Source organism: Apteryx mantelli, chromosome 2 (genome assembly GCF_036417845.1).
Source record: "Apteryx mantelli isolate bAptMan1 chromosome 2, bAptMan1.hap1, whole genome shotgun sequence".
Taxonomy (NCBI): domain Eukaryota; kingdom Metazoa; phylum Chordata; class Aves; order Apterygiformes; family Apterygidae; genus Apteryx; species Apteryx mantelli.
Window position 1 is genome coordinate 95,496,125 of NC_089979.1, and position 23,635 is coordinate 95,519,759.

The following is a 23,635-nucleotide window of genomic DNA, read 5'->3' on the forward strand; positions in this document are numbered from 1 at the left end:
CCCAGTGCCTGCCCCCGCGGCGACAGCAATATGGCCCCCTCCACGGGCCTCATTGAACCTCGCGCCTCAATCTCCGTCCCCTCGAGCCTGCCCCCCCCCCCCCCCGCAGCGGCCTCGCTCCTCCTACGCGCCCCCCTAGCACTGCCCCTTCCGGCCCGTGCGCTTTCCCAGACGTTGTATGTACAGAACGGGTGGGAGGGGGAGGTTGCTATGGAGACCGCGTGAGGTCAACGACGGTACCACACGTGGCGGGGAGAAAATGGCGGCGCCCGTGGAAGTCTGTCATGTCGCCTGTTGCGCCAACCGGGTGGGCGGCGGGGTTGTGTCGTGGGGGCAGAGAGGCGTCCTCGCCTTCGGCAGTTGCTGCGATGTCATCCTATACGAGCCGGCGGTGAGTGGCCGCCATGCGAGGTGGGGGAGGGCGCGGCGGCTCGGGGCTGGCCAGGGCGGCGCCCGCAGGCCGCGAGGCCTTATTCTCGGCCCCTTCTCATCCTCCCGCAGGCGAGACGGGTGGTCGCCGTCTTCCGCGGCCATACGGACAGGGTGAACTGCGTGCGCTGGGTCCGCCGGCGGGACGGCGGTGAGTAGTGCAGCGCGGCCCGGCCCGGCCCGTTCTGTGCCCAGGACCCCCTAGGCCCGAGTTCGGCGGGTGGGGGCCCGCGGGAGGTGGGGGCGAACCGCGGCGGCGTCTGTGCCCCTCCCGGGGAAGACCCGCTCTGGGAAGGGGCCGGGGCTGCTTCCCGGGGGAGCTCGGCGCTGCTTTCTTGCCCCTGGGAGGAAGCGGATGGATTCAGTAGCAAAGCCAGGGGAACTTAAAACATAGGGAGCTGTAACGCTTCAAGCTCTTGCTAGTTTTCCTGGTAGAGATTTTAATAAATGGCTCCAAAGGAATTTAACACATTAAACTCAGGTGGGCTTTCCTTTAAATGAGCTGATCCGGTCAGGCTCTCTCTCTGCTCCTGACTCTTCAGCTCACGTCAGCTCTGGGAGGGCGGTGTTTTGTACCTGTGACTGCAGGGGATTTATCAAACCGGTGTTTGAACCGTGACTTTATTCAACGATACTTGTACTGCCTCTTAAGAAGAGTTTGGAGTTTTGAGTGTTTTGACACTGCAAATTGATTTGTAATGCGTCTTAAGAAATTTTGGCTTATAAAGCTGTGAGTTGCACAGAGGTCATATTCAGGAAAAAAAACCAAAACTCTGAGATAAAAATGTTTATAAAAGCCTTATGAGGCCTTTGCTTGATAGCAATTACAGCTTTTAAGATAGCTTGATGCATACTTTTCAAAAGCACTTATTCTTGCCCTTAGGCTTTTAGTGCAACTCTCTGATAAAGACAAATAAGGGTATTTATTGAACAGTTAGTGTAATGTGTTTATGGCTTGTGATTTTTCGTGTGTGTGTGTGTTTTGGGTGGGTGGGGGACCTGGGGGAAAAGAGTCCTCTTTAATGACAACTTTCAAATGGTTGCACTAAAATGTTTTCTTCTCTTCCCAACTTTTGTTTTTTGTCTTAAAATGGATTAAAAGAAACTATTTTCTGAGAACTTGGGAATTATATTTTCATGTGAGGATTTGAACTCTTTTGGATTGGACTTCTTTCTCTCCATTTTTTTGTTTATTCTTCCTATCCTGCAAAAAGACCAAACAAAAAAAATAAAACATTAAATTATATTCTTGGTTTTGAGAGTCTGTTTGAAAAGGTATATTCTTTATCATATTTGTATGAAACTCTAAGCATTCCTGTCGTTTTTCTCATAGTGTTGTCTTAAATGATGAAATAAATGAAATTATTTTTATATTATCCCTACTTTACTTTAATGGAAACTTTATTTAAAGTTGATGTACATGATGCTCTTTGAGAAGTAACTAATATAACTGCTTATGTTTTTGTCTGCCGTATAAAGTAAGGGTTCACAAGACTTAAGTATATTTTTTTTTTAGCTGTTGAAACACAGTTAATTTCTGGTGGATCTGATAAACAACTTATTCTTTGGGAATGGAATGGAATGGGAACATGGAATATTCAGGTAGGCAGAAATAATATCATTTTAGAGCTTTTTGGGGGGAGATTTCTCAAATGCCACAAATTGTCTGTTAAGTGAAATTATTTGTTTTGTCTGTATTTTTTTATTCATATTTCTTCAATGTTCCTTGACTATTGTACCCCATATATATCTCCTTTGAACTGTCTGTCTTTAAATTCCTGTGCAAATGTTGGTACTTTATCATGCTGTGTTTAATTCTAATTGTTGCTGCTTCTCTTCCACATCTTTTTTTTTTTTTATATCAGCCTTCCATTAAGAAATTAGCTAACCCATCATTGTGTGGATTTGTCTAGCATGTCCCAAAGATCCTGTTTCTCTGTTCTAGAGTCTTCAGATTTGTTTTTTCATGTAATGCCTAATTTATTTATTTATTTATTTATTACTGCCTTATTCTTCATACTGTGAGGCTTTTGGTTGAAACTTTCTGTACACTTCTTTCTCATTTCTTTATATCCATTTCTAATGATTTCTGGTCAATCCACGTAACAATGTAGTACTGATATATAGATACTCTTACCAGAAGAATATACAAGTTGGGGTATGTGTATTTAATAAGAAAAAAAAACAAAAAGTATGGAATAGTTGAATTTTGTAAGGAGAAATGGAGAGAAGTAAGGAGATTTGCTAATTTATTATTAATGGTGTAAAAATGTAATGGAAAAGATGAAGTATGGCATAATATGAGCCTTTAGAATAAACTGAAGTTAAGAAGATAAGTTACTTTAGGTAGAAAAGAAAGCTGTTTGGTGATTTGTCTAATTTGTTATATAACTTTTTTAATCTAACTTACTAGCCACTGACTTTTGAATAGCTGTATGGGAAAACCATTACATAGGCTACCTCAAGGTGGATCAGACTTGGCATTTTGAAATGTGCAAGAGTAGTAATGTACTAGGGGGAAGTGCACCTAGGCTAATGGTTCTTAGGCTTTGTTTGATGGGGGAACACACACACACACACACACACAAAAAAAAAAACCTTCCTTGCTGACTTCCATATGTTGTGATTATTTAAAATAATAAATTTAGAGATTTATTTAACCTCTGTTTTTTCCACTGATGTGCAGCACAGCCTAATGACAATCTTTGAAAAAGAATGTGAGTAAATGTGTACATTTTAACAATGATTCTTGACTAGTGCAAAGGTAAAGTTGTATATTGGTTCAATCAAAAATTGTTCCTGTGGTCTGTCAGGCTATTGTTTGAAATATTGTCAAGAATATTTGTGCCAAAGTTTGGATAAATGCTAGATTTTTCCCAGTCACAGAAGTACAAATTTCTCATTTTGCTCTTTATATATATGAAGAACAGATTACAAAGTGCCTCACCTGTATTCATTCATTAGGAAAGTATATACTTAAGTCCAGATTTGAAGTTTTCGTTTTTCAGGTGAGTATTTTGGAGGTGTAAAAATATTCTTTAATTTGCAGAGAACACACGATATGCAGAGTGCTGTAGCTGCTGTTTATTCCACTGTATTCTGTGCTCCACATCTCCTTCACTAAGGTTCTCCAAACTTCTATGAGATGTTCTTTAGGATGAGGGACAGGAGAAGGAAGAAGTGGAAAGACAGCAGCTCTTTCTAACTTCTGTACTGTTTCCACCTACATTGTTGTTGTGATATCTGTAGTCTTGCAAGGCTTTCTTCAAGAAATAGTGATGTTTGTATAATGTACACAGGAACATTTAATTCTGTTCAACTTTGAACAAAATCTTGTCAAGTTAATATTCCTTACTGCTGTATCCCTCCCCTGTGTTTTTCTTGGAATATGCTGTAGCTTAAGCATACGCTTGGCAGAAGCTCTGCAGTCAGGAACATACAATTTATTTTCACTATTAAATTATTTAAAAACCAGAAAGTTTCTTAAAAATTCTCTTGGATAAGTTGCTGGAACTGAATTTTATTAACTTGTATAACTCTTTCTGTTGTATTCAGCTTGCGAAAAGCATTCCTCTCAAAGGCCATACTGAAGCTGTTTGTGCTGTGGATGCTGTCTACCAGTCAGATGAATCTGACTTAAATCTGCTAGTAGCTTCTGCAGCTTCTGACTCTACTGTGAGAATCTGGTCTTGGCAAGGTTCAGAAGGTAAAACTTGTTAATGTTAGGGACAGCATACTGGCTTAATATCTAACTGTAAAAATGATGAATGCATATGCATTGAAGTACTTCTACCTGGCTGAAGACTGACATCTTCTAAAGCAACTGCACTGACTTCTCTTTAAACTTGGGTCCATCAAGAAACTGCATTACTCTTTGGAAGCTGTTAGGGTTATACTAGTTTAATAACTGTGGGTCAAACTAGCCTTCATTTTTCATCAGTGATATGTTGGCTGAACTTACTGATGATAGGTTCTTTTTAATGTGTTTTCAAAATCTGATAATCTGGACCCTAATTTTTCCCTGGAATATGGGAGCAAGCTACAGCTGTGTGTGTGTGAAGTAAAATTACTTAGTAAAATGATAATACTGGCCTTAGAAAACTGAAGTTAAATTAGTCACCTGTTTGTTAATATTGATTTGAGTCCAATGAAGCCTGAGATTATAGGGTCTTGACCTTCTATTGAACTACATCCTTGTATGTACACACAGGAGAATAGCTCTTTGGAATACATGAAGAATAAACGGATAATCTAGATGCAAAGTGTTACTTGTTAGTTGAATTGTACTGATACCATCTCTCAAACTAGTTTCTCCATTAGCTGCTGTACCTGAGGATTTGCTATTGTCCTGCCTACATTGGAGAAATAGGTTGGGTTTGCTAGCCTTCAGCCCCATGTTCTACAAAACATTCCCCTATGCTCTGAAAGAACACCCTCAAGTCCTGGCTTTTCCCTTCTATCTTGCTGTTGTGTGATAGGACATTTTTAATCCTACTTCTGTAGGAAGGGTATTTTGCTATCCTGTCTGTTACTCTGATCTTGATGGCTCACTAGTTTAACCGCTTGTAGGATCTCGGGGGAATTTGGAGGGAGGCTGACTTCTTTTTTTGTGATTTGCAATATTAATTGCTTCCGATAGGTTGTACAGTTTCATTACAGTAACCTTAATACTAGGTGGAGAATATTGAATTATCTTCCAACTCAGCTAACTTTGGATGGATTTCCATGGGTCCACAAAAGATAACTTTATTATTTTAGGGTTTCTTTCCCTCTAAAAATCAATGGCTCCTGAAAACTATAGAAGTATTGTAGCTCTTTAAAATAAAATTGAATGGGAGTTTTTAACAATGCAATGCAGGAGATGATAGCGTAACTGTAATACTTACATGATGAATGAGATCAAGACTGTCTATTCTCATTTTTCAGTTAAATGCCTTCAAATTTTGCAGTTTGGAAATGGATTTGTTATGGATGTTTGCTTATCCTTCTTGCCTGGCAGCAATGGTAAGTACAGCTGCAGATCCTGAATATCAGCTCAGGAAAAATAAAACCTACAAAATCCCTCAAATGTGTTTTATAAATGTTGTAATAGGGTTTTCGTTTGACCAACTCCAAAACCTTGTGGCTTTTTGTTTTGTTTTTTAATTTCTAGGGAATCATTCTAAGCTGCTGCTTATATTTAAAGATTTTGGTTGACTGTGTTCTTAGCAGTTGGAATATTCGTTGATTACAGTGTTTTCAAAACAATGTTCAAATGGAGTTCTTTAGTTGTACTGTAAGATAGAGGGCATAAAAAATGATAATGGAGCTGTAAGCAAGTGGGATAGAATGATGCTGTTAGTTTCACAGAATCAGTTGTGGTACTGCTGTTTGTCCATTCCTGTCATTTAGATTGAGTGGCAAGATGCAGAAAAGGAGTTTGTGTGCCTGCATCAAAAATTGCAGAGTGAAGAGTAGCGTTGACCAACTCTTCAGTCCTAAATAAATATGAAAAAGTTTAACTGATGAACAAGTTTAACCCAACTGTTGAGTATGGTTTATGTAGTTTTCTGTTAATGCGTATGTTCAGACCTTTTCCATAGTGAAGCTGCTTTTGTAGCCTGCCACAGATGTTTTTCTGTTACAAACCACTAGAAGCTTTTTTCTAAACTAAATGTTATCCTTTAATAAAACCGTACAAGCCAGATGTGTATGTTCGGTTTGTTTAAATATCAGTAGAGTCCTGCATCTGGATGGAGGAGTACTGTGCTCCCGAGAGAAAAAGTACAATGGTTTCTTACTGTATCTGGAATTATTCTATGCACATGTGCACTTCAGAATTCTGCGGTGGTGTGCGCTTTGAGTGTATACCTCCAACACAATTGCATAGAAGCTTATTTTGTTCTTTGACTTCTGATAGCTTTCCTATTTCATAAGAACTGTATCAATGGAACAAAATGGATTGTTCCATTTGGAAATGATAACGTCTGCTTCCAGGGCATGTCTGATATCAAAAGCAGTGTTATTTATCAGTAAATAATTTTAAACTCTCTCTCTCTGTTTTTACTCTAAATATACTAGTAGATGGTTGTTGAGATGAAGTTAAAAGGCTTGAGGGTAAATTAAAATCTTATCTCCAGTGTAAATTTTTGTTTGAAGTGAAGTACCTATACTGCCAGTACAAAAATCAGTATAAAATTCATACTGTGAAGCAATAGATTATTTCTTCATTTATGATACTGTACAGGTAAGAAATTCTCACTTTAATACTCTAGAGCACTGCTTCAGTTTAACATTGAAATCATGTTGTATATAAAAGACAAGTGATTATTCATTCATTTTGCAAATTTAAAAAATCTGAAACCTAGATTAGTGCATTAATTCTTAAAACTAGATGATTCCAAAACTGAAATTGTATAGAAGGCTTGAAATTCTTTAGATGGTGGAATAACAAACACTTTGCTTTGCTGAGAACTGCCCCCCACCCCCACCCCCCAGAATCCTCAAAACCTGATGTTGCTTAAACTTGTATTTAAAGCAGTTAATCCTTTATTACAGTCTCTTTCCCCTGCTAACTTAAATTACTTATCCAAAATAGCACAATGCTTATAACCTGAAAAAGAGTTCTTTAACTGGAATTCTTTTCAAATGAGAAATTATTTGCTTAGGTTTTCTAAGAGAAAACTCCTTTCATATTTAGAGCAAATTAAATATTCATATCCATGAAATAAATGTAAATAAATAAAAATCCCTAATGCTTGAATTTTCTGGAGATGTGTGAACTCCAAGAAAACTACCAGTTAGCATCCTAAATATGTGTAGATAATATTACCTACATGGCAAAATAACTTTTTTTTGGGGTCTTGTGTTCTTGAAGTGCTTGTTTATTTTGCACAGTATTAGATGTCTGACTTGGAATACTTATAGGATGGCATGATACTATATCTTTTATATTTGTATTACTATATTTTTGCCTTATTTCTGTAATTCTTAAAATCTAATATTCTGTGACATTGTAACTGTAGCAATGAAGACTTTTTTTTTTTTCTCTCTCTTCCAGTACCAATATTGGCTTGTGGTGGTGATGACTGCAAAATAAATTTGTTTATACAGCAGGATGGTCAGGTAACTGTAGCTTTTAACTCTTGTTCACAACAGTACAGTTCTTCTGCTTCATTTCTTTTCATGTGTGCTACTGATGATATTTTGAGGTTCTTCAGTAACTGTTATCTCTCTATAGATAGCCATCAGTTACAACTGCTCTTGTTCAAATACTCCATTCGTTTCCTAGGTAATTATATACAGAATGTTAAAGTTGGGATCAGTGTGTAAAAGTTTAGTTTTCATATTTTTTTCTCTACACGAAGATAGCCTGTCTTTCTATTCCCACTGACATGAAATAACTATGCCTTTCGTTCTTTAATGGGTATCCATTCATTGAGTGCTTCATGTGGAAATGATGTTATTTTCAGTCTGTAAGTTCTCACAATAAAATTGAGATGATTTCTATCTTTGAAATTGTATGTTTGTCATTAAGTATGCCCTTTGTGCTAAATGCTTCTGAAAGTCCAAAGAAATATTTGAATGACTTGATCTTCTACAAGCATACGCATTTTTTTCATGCATTATTTGGCAGTTGGCAATGTTTAGTTTTTTGTATGGTTAAATGTTCCTTTGGAGCACTGCAAAGAAATTCTGTCCTCTCCTGCATCTGTCTATTCAGAAGCTTTGTTAGACTCTAACAGGAATTGTTGAATGATTGTCAGTCAAAACATGTGAAAAAGTGTCTTTTTTTCCCCTCCCTAGCAGTCCCTTTGAGAAAACTAAACAAACAAACGAGAAACCTTCAACCAACCACTGAAACTCACGTGCATAGGAAGCTTTTACTTTATGAATCTCTTCAGGTATTCTTCAGCCCTTAAAGGCTGAAGAACAGATATTCCTTTCTACCTTTTGGGAGAGACAAAAGCCTCTTGTAGATTTTGTGTGTTCAGGCTGTTACATACAATAATAAGGTGTGTTTTAGGTTGTTTTTGTTGTTGTTGTGTTGTTGTTTTTTTTTTTTAAATAAAATAAATACTTCACCCTTTATCTGCTATGTTCAGTGATATCTTGACCACTAGCCAGGAAAGAAGGGTCACTTTCTTAGCTTTTGTTTCTTTGTAGCACATAAATTGAATTGGTTTGATGACATCTTCTGAGAATGAGAGTGCAGCTCATGAGCCTTATTGTGGTGCTAAAGGAAGACTTTCATCTCAAGGGTTGCACAGTTAATTTACCTCATTTAAAATACAGAACTTGTTTTCTTGTATTGCTTAGATTAATAAATAACATGCAGTTTGACTACCAAGGTGTTCAGATATGCATAACTTACTTTGGCAGTTGTTGGCCAGCTTTTCGAATATGCCAACGTTCTTAGCCGTTCTTAAACACAGATGATCCATCAGTATGTGGATGTATGAAGGAAGGTAACATGAATAAACAAGCTCTGTGTCGTAAAGCAAGTTTTACGCTGCTGTCTTTTTGGAGGGAAGAGGCTTTACTCATAGGAGGGGTGAGGATTTTTTTTCTTCTGCAGTTTTTATTTTTCACATTGTCAGTTTTAGGAAGTGTTTTCACCAGCTGTCTTAGCAGGGTGAGGGTTCAGAGTCCTTTCATAGTTTTGTTTTTTTAATATAAAGTTTTTTTTTTTTGTGAAGTGTTTTTTGTGTGGAATTTTTTTTTTTTTTTTACTGACTTTATCATATGGTGGGACTTCTGGTTGGTGTCTATCTTAATTTTCCAGAGCATTGCTGTTAATTAAGTAAACTCTACAGACAGAGACTGCTAAATAGACTCTACAGACAGAGAAGAGACCAAATTTGATTACATGTAGAATAAAAATACCTGTAGGGTGTATGAAAGCTATTAACAAAATGAAAATATCCTTGTAAGCCTTCTGACATAAATTACTTCTTGGCCGCTAAGGGGAGGTTCTCCTCTTTATTCAGGTTCTCTCAGATCTGCTGACACCTTTATTATGGCTTCTATAGTTCTGTTTTTTGGAGGTATTTGAAGGAAGTGTTAGCATTATCCTGTCATTTTTCATTTGAACTTGTTATAGAAGAATGATTAAAACCTGAAGTTTGGCATTCTTTCCTGACTGGTAAGGATCCCTAGCTCCCTCTGGTTGATTGTGACTCTTTGGAATCTCTTCCTGTAGTTAATGTCCTAAAAACAATCATATGAACCCAAAACAAAGAGTAAAGATTCATAAGGAAACAAAGGAAACACAAAGGACATTGTTATACTCTGAGGAAAGATAAAACATCTTCAGGTTCCTTTCATTAGCTGGCTCAGCCTGCCTCTTGGGTAAACTCATGAATTTTATGATTGAAATATATTTATTCATAAAAGCTGCTTGGTTTTGAAATTGAGTGGGCAGACTGCAAACCCTTAAAGACCATCTACCCAGAGATCCCTTAAAGCATTATGAATAGAGAGAAAATGTCTTTGCTTTTCTGAATTACTGAAAGAGGATATTGGTTTTATAATGGTGCCTAGGGAAGAATCTTTCCAAAAAAAAAAAAAAACCTCTTCTTGCCTGAGATACTAAAGGCCTATGAAGGGAGATCAAAAAAAAGCGGAAGATCTTAAAACAAGAGAGCTCTGTGTTGAACTTGGTTTTGTATGAAGGTTTTATGGTGTATGTTTGAGCATGCTTCCTCCAGATAATCTGGTGAAATTTCAGCCAAATTGGAAAGTGGAATCAGAGACTTAAAGGTAATTCAGACTCCTTCTAATTCTGTGAAGACTGTCAACTGGATAGAGGAGGGAGATCCAATCTGGTGTCCAACAGAGAAGAAAACTGATAGGACTTGGACTTCTGTTACCTTTTGTGGCAGTTGCCAATTTGCCAATCGGTACTGCCAGCCTGGTCCTGAAGGTCATGTCCTCAAAGAACATGTAGGTAGAGTTAGTTGTGCTGAGCGCGCTGGGCATGTCCACAGACAACCAGGCTTCATTAGTTCTGCTACCTCTATAACAGCTTTATTCTTTGCTTGAAAGATAATATACCAGAATGTTGCTACACAAATATGTTAAGAAATTAATTAAAAGAGGCAGGGGAAAGGCTGTAAAGTAGACGGTGAGACAATGAGTTTTTGTTAGATACAACTGTTAGAAACTACTGTAACATCTAACATTCTCATGTATTCAGTAAGGACCAAGGGGAAAACTGAAATAGAGAAGGGGAAGGCTAAGAATATAGAAGCAAAATCTATAAAATGAGGGTTCCAGATGAAAATATTTATAAATAGAATCCAGGCAATACTAAAAACTTTTCTAACCATGTGTATCTGTAAGAAACTTTAAATTGGTGCATGTTTAAAACAGAATACATCCAAGGAAACTAAATGTGCGATATTGAGAGGGAGAGAGATTAAGGAAAAGAGCAATAACAGTATGAGAAAGTGTTGAAAAAAAAGTAGAGGGTTGTAACAATGACGCTACTGCTTTCTCAGTTTCAGTGGGCAATTTTTTTTGTTGTTGTTGAGACTTTCTTGAAAATTTTGAGTGAATGCTTGTACTTTAGCACAATAGACAACTGTATGCTTGACCTAGTGTTAAGTAATGCATAAAAGCCTATTCAAGAAGTGGCTTAGAACCCTGGGGGGAATTAGTAACCTCAAAGTAATTAGTCTTATTCTCTAAAGAGAAGAGAAATACCTACTTTCCTTAATTTTACTCTTTGATGAGAGAAGATGAGGCTAAGTTTAAAAAAACAACCAAAAACAAAAAAAACCCAAACTCTGAAGTTAAATGTAGGAATGAGAATTATTAGATGTGTGTTAGATACTGCTAAAGTGGCATTTCAGGAGATATGCACACTGTTTAATGTAAAAAGGAACCATAGAAAACAAGAAGGTTAGCAAAAGTTCAGCCTGAACTAATTTTTCATTTGGAAATAAAATTGCAAACTAACCTTAGTGAATGTAAAATACAGAGCATAGAGTATATCAAATTTATATAAATGAATGAATAAATACGTATTTCAAACTACTATTGGAGTTGTTAATAGTTAAAAAGATACAAAACTCATTAAATTTTTAATGCATTATAGGAAACGAAGTCTTCAAGAGTCCTTTAGATCATTGTTTGAACTTGCTTCCTCGGCAGTTCTTGTTCTTATATATCCAGAATCAGTTTGGTATTTAAAATAAAAATCTCTTCTGGAATCCTGTATCCAAGAGTGCCAATGAGTGCAGAAGTCACTAGCCAAATAAAACTTATATGGCTGTGAGAACATAGATTCTTAATCAAGACCAAAACTTTCTGACCTGGAAAATTCTGTTAAACTATTCTGGTCATATGCCTCATACAGATGGTTCTGTGACATTAGAACTGCAAATGTGAAACAAGGAAAAGCAGAGTAACATTGCTTGATGGGAGAAGATGATTTGGGGGATTACTCAGGAAGGTATGGACCAAAGGGAGAGGCATTCATTTTTGAATGTGTTTAGTTAGGTATAAAGCTGTCTGGGTGAATCACTATTGCTGACCAAATTCCCCTGAGTTGAAGACAGAAGTTTTGAGAAAGCCTTTCTTGTTGCTGTGGTTTTTGTTCGTTCTTATTGTGTTGCTTTGCTTTGTGTGCAGGTAGGGAAAGAGAACTAAGCTGCAGTGTTGTGCTGATAGCAAGGTCTATCATTTAGTCTTAACTCTTGGTAGGCCTGGCTAAGGGATTTAGCAGAAGATAATACAAGAGATAATGTCACAGCTATTCATATGTATTAACGCTAATGTTTTAAGTCTAATGATTATTTCGGGTATTTTATGCCAACTCATCTTTACTCAAACTAAAGCAGAAGTTAGGGGATAAAAAATATCATGGGAGTAGAGCCTTCTACGGACAAAGAAAAACAGAAATGTTTTAAGTGCCAAGTAAGCAATAAACATGTCTACCTTACTTGAATTAAAATAGAGTGGTAAGATTACATATTTTATGAATAAAAATATACTATTATTGAAAGTTCTTAAAAGGGAATCTTGACCATGATTGCATTCCTGTGTTCTTGAGCTTGTGTTCATAGAGGTTTCCATCTGCAGATACAGTTATTGATGTATATCTTTCTTAGAAAAGTCTTAGTCTTTAAGCTTAGGTAACATAGGAAAGATATCTACCTACATAAATAATACCTATTAATAGTATTGTATTACAAATTAATAATTGAAAATATTTTAAAGACTTTCTTCTTTTTACACCTGATTTTTACTTGTATTCATTTTTTACATAATCTGCAGTTGCATCCACTTCACATCTCTGTAATACATAAATTTACCATGTCATACCTACATTACATTATTTTTTTGTGTACCATTGTAAGCCTGATTAACTTAAAATTTTTAAGTCTCTTCAAGGTAAGCTCCTTTAATTCTGATGCTTTCCCAGTCTTATAAGGGAAGTGCCATAATGTGAGACACTTTACGCAATGGTAACACCACCAGAAAGACCTATCTAACATCTATCAATAAATTACAATCTTAAATAACAGCTTATATTTCCTATTTCAAATAATAGGAGCTGTAAATATATAAGACGTGTAACTCCAAAGCTAGTTGTCCAAGGCCATATGTGCATGGTAATTAGATATATTTCTGTGATGTAACAGGAATTTTTATTCAGTTTCAGAAAACATTAATACTCCCTGGCCATGAAGATTGTATAAGAAGCATTGAGTGGGCAGTCTGTGGTCAGTATGAAAGATGAATAAAGTGGAATATTGGTTTTAATGACAGTACTGTTTTACTCCTCCAATAGATTGTTTTGATGCACTGTAGCTTCTAAGCAGTTTTGGCTGTGGATCTTTTTTCTAAGATGGTGATATAAAGTCAATGGTAATTTCAGTCTAAGACAAGCAGATTATTAAAAATAAAGGTGAAACTTTAGGTACTGTTAAAAATATTAGAATTATTGAACCTATATGGCAATTTTTAATTACAGGAATTATGACTACGTTAAGATTGCTACAAAACACTCATATCTTGTGTTTGCATACCCCCTTTGGTTTTGCCTGCCTCAAGTGTGTTCACTTGACTGGTACCTAAATAAAAACAGAGATTTTTAGCAACTTGTCCTTGTGCTGATATCTGTAGCTGAGTGAGAAAGAGCTGACCCCTTTTTTTTGAAGGGAGTGGGAAATGGAGGGGAATAGTCTTCTCCCTGTTTTTTTTATAAGAATAGTTAACAGATGTTAACTAACCAAATGTTTCTTATAATGGCAAAAAGAAATAAAATTAGAGGAAGCAACCATCCTGATGAAAGAAAGGGAGGACAGGAATTCTTAAAAAGTATTAAGTAACTCATTGTGGGTGTCAGAATATGGAGAGTGAGAGCCATAAGTGATAGAGAAGCAAATGTATGGTATTTACCATAAGACAGTGCCATGCCTTAAGAGCAAGGAAGTGTCCATTGTCAGTATGTTCTAAATTAGTGAAGAGTTTGAAATGGGAGAACAAGTTGATGTTGAAATAAAAACAGCAGTTTTTGTGATACTGTATACAATGTGGAAAATCAGGGTAATGTTATAGTGAATGTTTAGAAAGATGGTAGGTTAATCATAGCAATGGTTGCAATGAAAAAACATACAAAAGTATGGCTCTTCAATTGCTTTTTTTTTTTTTTTTTTTTTTTTTTTTTTTTAACCAAACAGGTGAGGATCTCTTCTTAGCAAGCTGTGCTCAGGATTGTTTGATAAGAATTTGGAAAGTGTGTACAAAATTGAAGCAATTTCCAGAAACAGAAGATGATTCCATAAGACTGAAAGAGAATGTTTTTACTGTTAAAGGTAGGTAACAGCTGTCAAATACTCTCGTATAGTTTTTCTAGTGTATGTGTTAGTGGTTTGAGGACAAGGTGGTTACCATCTAGTTTGCTTTATTTTTCTTCTATTAGAAGAAGCTAAGACCAGCTTGACTGCATTATTTTTCTACAGCCATTAAAAAACTAGTGGATTTAAAGCAATGGTTATGTGAAGCTAAAAGTGTGTTATGAAAAATAGTAAAGCAGAGAGCTTAATATCAGCATGTATTGTTATATGTATTCCCACTGTTTTGAGATGTGTTCGTCTATTCCAACTGTTTTGAGATGTGTTTGTCTGTGGGAAGTAAGCTGTTAAACAGTTTTGCTCCAGTTTAATAACTTACTTTTAATTTTCCTTCGAATTCAATGCATTAAGAAGTACCAGTATTACTTAACCCTTAAAAAAAGCTGAGAGAGTGGATGAGTATGTGCAGGCTTACTGGGTGGTTATTTAACATGCTGCTTAGGCAGTGTAACATTAGAGGCTTGTAATGCTGACAGGAGGTAAGTTACTAGGCAACTTAGGTCATATAACATTATACAAACTTTTTTGTGTTAAAAGTGCTCATGCTGCTTGCTGCAAATCCAGATTTATTGTTCTAAGTATCTTAATGCCTGTATTTACAGTCATTTGGAGACATAAGTATGCTTAAGTTAAGAGTGGGTAGAGGCAATTTGAGTGTTTATTTCAAAATTCCTTAAGAGTTCTCCAGGAATTCTCTAGTACCACTCTGAGGCAATAAGCTGACGTGTTGCTGTCAATATGATATGTGAGGCCAGTATCCAAGTAGGTTTTCAAAGAGCTGTTCAGTGTTAATAGGCTATTTGTAGGTGCTGAAGCAGCGGATTGTATCTCTGAAGATATCAGAAATGATCTGGTCTTTTTTCAGATCTGACTTTTAGAAACAAATGTTCTTTTCTCCAATTTGTGGTAGATACTGTTACAACATATGCAATTACCTTGGAGTCTGTGTTGGCTGGTCATGAAAACTGGGTGTACGCAGTTCACTGGCAACCTTCGTTCTTCAAAGGTAAAACGATACCAAACATCTTAGCAGTTGCTTTAGGGATTGCATACCTAGAGTACAGTCTTTGTATCCAATCCAATGGAATAAAATTCAATTTTGTTCAGTATATATTTATAGCTCTGGTATTTTGTCTTTATAAACTTATTTGAAATGTCTATTCTTTGGAAGGTTAGTATTAACTCAAAAGCACTCTTGTTTTTCTTGGACTGGAAAGGAGCAAATAGCAACATTCAGAAGTTTCATCTTCATTCTTCGATGTATTAATACAACGTGCCAGAGATTCCTAGAGTATCAGTTTTGGCTAGCTAACATGTAGTTTTAAAGCATTAACTCAGACTTTCATTGAAAACTTTTTACAGATTTTTTAATTCTGCATCTTGCCCTAGTCTTCATCTTTCTTTTTAAATCCTTAAATTCTGACAGCTCTGTTTGCAGTACTGATCTGTTTGTCCATGTCTGCCCAAGGCATAAAGGAAAGAGATGCTTAACATGCTTGTACTATCAGAAGGCTCTGGTGTATTTGTATTGGCAAAGCTGCCTTTTTTTTTTTTCCTTCTCCTGAGATATTTTAGGATTACTGGTGTCAGGTGACTTCACCAGTACAAAGCACAGCTTTGCCAGTGTATATGCAGTACTTAAGCAGTATAGTGCAATGAGAATGGCAAAATACATGTAAAGAAAGGTACGGGACTTGCTTGAGAAATGTTGGCTTAATTATCTGTTCTTTTACTCTTTATTTAAAAGCATCAATAAAAGATTTTGCCCCTTAAAGCAAGAGTTAGACAGAATAAAAGCATGTAAGTCTTACACTGTAACTCAAAAAGCCCTGTCCTGTTAAACCATGAAGTTTTCTAGGTGTCTCGTTATGCAGCTGCTTCTATTCTTTAGCCTGTCCAAACTTGGGTTCCCAAAATAGGTATTATTCCTCTTCAATAGAGGTAGGCTGCTCAGAGAGATGCACTCAGGGCATTGCTTGTCGCTTCCCAATGCAGAAGATAGGAGGTCTGGCACTGGTATAAGATATTGCCTCAGGGGATGCACACCCATGTCTCCATTCTCCAAGGAAGGCTTCTCAGCAGTTCTTCTCCCTGGAATTTCCTGCCCGACTGATGAACCAGCTTCCTCTTCCTGTTCTAGCAGTGTTGGGCTGTTGCCTGGAACACTGCAGAGCACTTCAGAGAGCAGTACTTACTGCTGTATGTACTGCAAGGTGCTAGAGTCTGTTGAAATCTATTATTGAATCTGACATTTAATTTGAAGAACAGTGAATATGGGCATAGAGATTATTATTTAAACTGGAAACCTCATGGTAGATATTCAATACAGAGATCTCATTTGAGGAAAAGAACTGAGAACTGCTATGCAATTTCTGTGTGAAGCTCTAGCTTTTCCTCCAAATTACAGCTTTTTCAATATCAATTTGGAGAGAATTAAACAGTAGAATGTGGTTGTCCTCAAGTATATATTTTACATTTTCTTTGGTAAATTATGGTTGAAAAATATGATACCTTCTAATAAATGCCTTGTAAAAATACAGGGCTTAAGTCTGGCACTTAACTGCTGCATTTTAGATCTCCAGTGCTGAACAATTTTTTCTTGGCATGTCTGGATTTCAGTATGACCAAATTCTTTTAGAAAGCATTCTTATGGGTTGTAGGGTAATCTTTTCCCTTGTGCTGTAGATGGCAGCATGCAACAACCAATGAGAATACTGTCTGCATCCATGGACAAAACTGTGATCCTCTGGGCACCTGATGAGGAATCTGGAGTCTGGCTAGAAGAGGCAAGTGTCAGTCTTTCTCATAATATGTAGTGTTTTGATATTTTGTTTCCAGCATCGTGTGTTTACTGGAGTGAATAAAAACTTCATAAAATGCTGGGAGAGAAAGGCAAAAACAATTTCTAGCAAAATTTTTCATTTTGACATTGTGTTGCGAGTAGAACTATAGTTGTCAAAAAGATGATGTTGTGATGCAGTGTAATTTTTATTAATTGTTCACTTGCTTTTTACTATATTGAGGAGTTGCTAATAGGGTTTGTGCTCAAGTGTCATTTGTAGAATAGCAAGTCAGGTGCTACATAGTAACACACTGTGCATTCCAGTAAGAAGTGGAAGAAACCACCCTAAATTATTTATAGTTAATACTTAGGGGAACATATACTCAAGCAGTTATGACAGAGCAGCCGACACACAATGCTCAGCCCTGTTTTATTCCTAGTAACTTTTTGGGGGGCTGTATCATTAGGTTTTTCTTCCATTTGTGCCAAATAGTCACATTTCACTATATTTAGGATAGTGTTATAATATAGATCCTCCTAAACAAACAAGTAGTACAACCATGTTTATCTAATGCCTTTTAGTTGACTTGCTTTTCCAAATTCTGCAGAAATTTTGTGTTAGGTTATGCCAATCGTTGTTTATGATTTTTCCTGTCACAAAAAAAAATCAAATCCTCTTTTGGGGGAAAAGAAGAGAAATAGAGTAGTTCATTAATTTTCTTCCCTTGTTCTGTTGAAAAGTTGTCAGACCTTTCTACTAGAAGTGGGAATTATTTCCTTAATAAGGTCAGCACATAGAGATGCCACTTGCTGTACCCAGATAGTCACCTCGTTGGAGTTAATTTTACAAGCCTCTAAAATCAGTTGTGCTGTAAGGCTTGTTGCAAGTTTGTTACTCTTTCTTTTTACATTCCTTTTGTATTGATTAGATCTCAAGTGTGTAGCTTACAGTTCAGAGCAGACGTGTTAACTGCAGTAATTCTTTTTGCATTGAGGAAGAGACCCATATCGGGAGCCTGCAGGAGAAGAAAGGGGAATAATACATTCTATAATCTGTCCTTCATTTTCTTTTTAAATCAATATTGGGAAGAAGTAGGCAAGGATAATGTCCCATTCTCTGCTCTCTTCTGTTTTAATGTGATGAACAGGAAAACTTCATAGTATCATTTCACTGCTCAGAGGTGGGACTAGAATTCTGCTTCTAACATGGCAGGGAAGTCTCATTCACACCTGGAGTATTATTTGGAATTGGTGCTAACTAACTGTCCACACTGCCATTTGGCATGAGATACAGATTAATTTTGTTGTGAACTTAAAAGCATTTGTATAAAACTGAGGGAATTATTGGAATTTAATGCAAAAGAAATCATGTTCTAATCTTTTGAATAAACCTTGAAAGTGCAACTTTAACAATCTTTTAATGTAATCAAAAACCTGGAAGAGCATTAGAGAAACTATGTGAGGATTGCGGGGGGGGTGTTTGTGTGTGTGCACATATACATACAAGCACACATGCTCAAGTGAGGCACAAAGGCCAAAATATGCCACAGAAGGTATCTGGAAAATGCAGAGCAAGTTGCAGGGTTCATGGAGAAGGAGGGAAGAGGAAATAGAGGAGTGAGTCTTGTAAGCTTAAAGTGAGTCTTGCAACCACTGTGTGCAACAGAGCAATAGGGAGCAACAAATGACAAGAAACCATTGCATCCAAAAAGGCTGGACTGAAGCATAGATGGGGTTGAGTTCTGGTCTCCTCTATTGTTGTGTTTTCTTACCACTGGGTGATTGAGGAAGATCCCTTTCTGAGATGTTTATGAAGGGAGGCCCTATTAAAGGGGCATGTGGCTTTAATTCCTGTGGTATTTTAGTGCTTAACTTTGCAGTTATGATATTCTTCAAACATATTTTTGGTATAATATACACTCTTGCCTATAGATAGGCATTTTATGACATTAGGATAAGTTTATAAGAGTCAAAGGCCATTTTAATGGATATTTCACTTCTGGTCATTAACTCAGGTGCGGGTAGGTGAAGTGGGTGGCAACACGCTTGGATTTTTTGACTGCCAGTTTAGCCCAGATGGTTCAATGATTGTTGCTCATGCCTTTCATGGAGCACTACACCTTTGGAAACAGACTGCAGTTAATAAGGTAAGATTTTTTTGTGTGTGTGTGTGCTTAAAAAATTCTACACCTATCTGTCACTAGAGATAAGTTGTAAAGTTCATAGAAAAGATCAAGTATAACAGGTCAATTTAAAATGATAGAAAAGGACCTTCTCTGAATATTATATTCTGCAGGAGTCTCACTCCTGCCTGGAAGGGAGGCTGGAATCTCCCAGGCTCTAAAGCCTATTGGCTTTATGGTTCCCACAGACAGTCAGTGGAGTAGACCAAACTCCTTTGTGGTTGTGCTTTGTTCAGAAATGGCAGGTGAACCAATAGTACAAGTTTTTCTTGGTTTGAACACTAAATCAACTTCTAGAAGTACTTGTGTCCATTTAGCCATTCTGGGTTCTAATAATCTGCTGTTTTCAAATGTCCATTTTTTGTTTTCCTAATAAAGACTTTGTCACTTGTATTTTGGTTTGAATACACCAATCCATCAATTGAAGACTTCATGCTTCTTTGGTAATATTTTTTGGAATTTTTATAGAAAGAATGGACTCCAGAAGTCATGATTTCAGGACATTTTAACAGTGTAGAGGATGTAAAGTGGGATCCAGAAGGAGAATTTATTATAAGTGTTGGTTCTGATCAAACTACTAGACTCTTCGCTCCCTGGAAAAGAAAACATGAGACAGAGGTACATTGTTCAAAGACTTTTTTGTGAGCTTGGTAAAGAAAGCTTCCTGTTCTGAGTTTGAGTAATATGCAGATAATTTGTTCCATACCTTAAATTTCCCAAGCTATGATCTGTTCAAAACTGTATGTGTAAATGTTTGGTTTGGTCATTCAGTATTTGCTGTTTTCACTTTAAAAATACTAGCAGCAGAGTTTTAGCAATCATGTGACATGACTTTTGTTTAAGCCTGTATTCATCTCTGGGTTACCCTCAGTTTTCTCTCAGGCTCTTAAAAACCAAGCACTGCAATAATTCAGAGGAAAGAATACATGGCTCTTTTTAATAACCACCTGTTCTCCTTGTTTAATGATTTCCTAAGCACTGCTGTAGATAATTATAAAGATATTCTTCTTTGTCTTTTCTTTTTTTCCACATGCCTGATTAAAGCACAGTTCTCACTGTATTTTTACACTATTTTGGTTATGAATGTGACTGTTTCACCAGAATGATTAACTGAACTGCATGAGTGCACTTGATGACCTCACCTGTGCATGCAACTTTTCAGGAACAGCTGTTCCTGAACAACTTTGTTGTTCCAGAATAAGACTTTTGTTTCCCACTAAGTTTTGATGTGGGAAACCCTGTCTAGGAATGTAAAAGGTCCAGTTCCCAGTTGTTCATGCATTTTACTAATCAACGAATGCACCTTTTTTCTGGCAGAAAAGTACTCATGATCCATTCAGGGAACTGGTAGAAACTAAACTGGTTAAAGTCGTGTGAGGCACTGTCCAAGCTGTGCTATTAGTTGGGAGAGGTAAAGGGTGGCCCTTATAACTGTCTGAGCAAAGCTTCTGTAGTGTAAACTAGCACAGGATGTCTCATGTTTCTGGGAGAGTGAATCTGGCATCAGTTCTTGGATTTCCTTCTTCCACATTGAGAACTGCCACATTGAAGTGGTGGCAATCCCAGCTCAAGTGCTAAGTTTTGCATTGTGTTGTAGGGAGGGCATCTTCAATTTCCTTCCCTGCCTCTTTCCCTAATCTCCAATCTGTATGGTGCAACAGCTCTACGAAAAAGATAGTATGTTGGATATGACATATGGAGACCAAGTCCAGGACAAAGCCATTATATAAGTTAGCAGTGCTCCAAACAGTTGTCAGTACCTGGTGACCTACTGATGTACCACTTTTCATTATGTAGGATAGTTTACTATATTTTTAGCCTGTTTTCTTAAAGAGCTGAGGTTTATATGGTCTGCTTATATAGCTGTTCCTGCTACCTCTGAAACTTTTGAATAACTAGTTGATTAAAGAGTCATGGCAGTTTTCATATCTAAGTTTGATGTGAACTGAACTGTTGGACACACTGTGCTCATTTTGACAAAGAGCAGCCGTTTGGCCCGTTTGACCATGCATAAATCCAAGCAGCATCAACACGTTGCTGCTTTCCTTGGAGTGTGGGAGAAGGCTGTAGTATCCTGTAGCTGGGGTGAGGTGAAATGTTTAGGTGCAGCTGGATGATTTAAAGGGGTGTGTTCTCGTACGTTCAGGATTTGTGCCTCAGATGGTTAGTTCTGTTGTACATGAACTTAGATAACATAGGCTTTTAAAATGCCTTCCTTTTTTTTACCATACTGAGGTTAGCGTCTGAAAAATTACAATGGGTGACACCTGATGTTTGTCCTAACAAGATACAAAGGACAATTCAGATGTCTGTAGAAAGGTGGTAATACAGTAACTTACTCAGTTTTTTATCTTTAAAAAGAGAATGAAGAATTAAATGCAAATTACCCTTCTTAAAATCCCAGTTCTGATATTATGCTAGGTACACATATCAAAAATAAGGGGTAACAATTGGCTTCAGTTTGTCACACAAACTTGCATCCTGACTTTTCTGGAAGAAGCTCATTGAACAACTTATGCGACCCTAGCTCTTTCTTCTTTGGGTTTTGGGTTTTTTTGTTCCTATTGTGTGCTATGCTGTAAAGTGCACAAAGATGCACCTAATAAAGAGTAAGAAGGGTTTATTACTTTTTTATGCTTTTTTTTCTATTGGAAAATAATCAAGCACTTGTGAAAACATGAGATTTCATAGTATCTCTCAAATATCCTGTCCATGTTCTATGGAAAATGTTGATATATGACATTAATACAATTTTTTTAGCATGGTATTGGCAGTTGATAGTAAAGGTAATGCCTTTCCTTATGTTTGTATAATATCTACTACGATATAAATTTCAGCCTGACGGCAACTTTCTAAGCAGTCTAAAACTCAAGTAATCTGAACAAGATTCTGCTAGCCATTAATTCAGAAATGCACACCATATTTTTTTCCAGCTGGAAGTATCATGGATAAGTAGTAGCAAATGACAGTTCCTAAAAAAAACTTTTCATAAAAGAGTGTTTCTGGAAAGCAGGCTTTCCTGAAGAAGCCATTTGTTCATGCGCAGAACAAATTAGATTTTTAGAAAAGCAATTTAAATAACTTTGTATCTTTTTTTGCTAGTGTTCTTTGCTTAGTATGATCATAAAACAAACTTGTCTATTTAATTTCTGGTCAATTGTTAATTATGGTTTTCTTGGGTTAATATTTGAACTGTGAATATGAATATTTCAGGAAACTAGAAAAAATATAATACTTGAATGAAAACACTTCTAAAGGCATCAGGATTTTCTGAATGGTTTTCCTGTAAGATTCTATATTGTTTCTGTCAGTTTTTGCAAAGTTTCTGTAGAATGGTCCTGCTAAAATCAAACATGTAAAGAAGAGGGAAGGTACGAATCTGTAGACTATGGATTACAATGCTTTCGTACTTGAAAGGCAGCTGAAGAAAGGGAGGTAATTATTACTACCCTCTTAAGTCTTTCAGAGCTACAGTTCTGAAAGCAGTAAATAGCATACAATCTTCCTTTTGTTTAAGTAACCTGTGTCCTGTTCCTGACTGTCTAACATGAAGAAGCCCTAGTGAGTGAAAGTTTGCCCATGTAGCAAAGATAAGCACATGCCTTAAAGGTATCCAGGCAGGGACACGGGTTAATAGTTACATGAATTGTTTGGTGAAAGAATGGGATTAAACTGATGTATGTGACATATGTCAGTTTTATGAACATCATTAGAAGGTTGCTTTATGTTCATACAGTCAGCATGTAAAGTATGACTATTTTTTTGCTACTCAAAATCTTGCTGCTTCTCTAGTTAAGAATTGTGTTTTGTTCCTTTAGGTAACCTGGCATGAAATTGCAAGGCCTCAAGTACATGGGTATGATATGCGTTGTCTGGCAATGATTGGCCGGTTTCAGTTTGTATCTGGAGCAGATGAAAAAGTGCTTCGAGTCTTTCGTGCTCCCAAGAATTTTGTAGAAAATTTCAGTAATATCACTGGTATTCCAATGGGGACGTTACGCTACCATGTAAGTTCTCAAACAATGCTAAATGAAGACAGCCCTCTTCCACCTCAGTAAAATTAATACTTTAGAGACCATCAGGTTGCATTAAATTCCATGAAGATTATTTAATACTTCTGAAACCTTCACTTTATTTTTTCTTTCCCTGCCATTTGCTTCCATGTGTCTTGTTTCATGTATATTTTTATGGTGTTGTCATATAAAACAGGTTGCATTTGAAATAAAACAAAACCTGGTCTATGAGATTGCAAAGCATATGGATAAATTGTAAGAAGTCAGCTAGAAGTAGACTGCTGTATGCACTTAGTGATTTGAAAGCAAACAAAGCCTGGGAATGTGCTTCTCCTTAATTTTAGGGTTGTAATAGTCTTGTCTAGGTGTAATTATTGTTGTGTG

At 36.8% G+C, this 23,635-nt stretch overlaps 1 protein-coding gene across 4 annotated transcripts in view; it reads left to right on the forward strand.

Moving 5' to 3' along the window:
• The first annotated feature begins 259 nt into the window (after positions 1–259).
• ELP2 (elongator acetyltransferase complex subunit 2) overlaps positions 260–23,635 on the forward strand; it is a 41,140-nt gene continuing 17,764 nt past the window's right edge. For 3 of the 4 annotated variants that reach the window (XM_013957739.2, XM_013957740.2, XM_013957744.2), the window contains exons 1-13: positions 260–391; positions 502–580; positions 1,946–2,031; positions 3,985–4,135; positions 5,356–5,433; positions 7,469–7,533; positions 13,073–13,139; positions 14,100–14,234; positions 15,184–15,279; positions 16,959–17,059; positions 19,071–19,202; positions 19,707–19,856; positions 23,057–23,245. In XM_013957739.2, the coding sequence (XP_013813193.1) occupies positions 260–391; positions 502–580; positions 1,946–2,031; positions 3,985–4,135; positions 5,356–5,433; positions 7,469–7,533; positions 13,073–13,139; positions 14,100–14,234; positions 15,184–15,279; positions 16,959–17,059; positions 19,071–19,202; positions 19,707–19,856; positions 23,057–23,245 (1,461 nt within the window). The remainder of the gene's footprint in view (positions 392–501; positions 581–1,945; positions 2,032–3,984; positions 4,136–5,355; positions 5,434–7,468; positions 7,534–13,072; positions 13,140–14,099; positions 14,235–15,183; positions 15,280–16,958; positions 17,060–19,070; positions 19,203–19,706; positions 19,857–23,056; positions 23,246–23,635) is intronic. The other variant, XM_013957743.2, reaches the window with a different exon arrangement.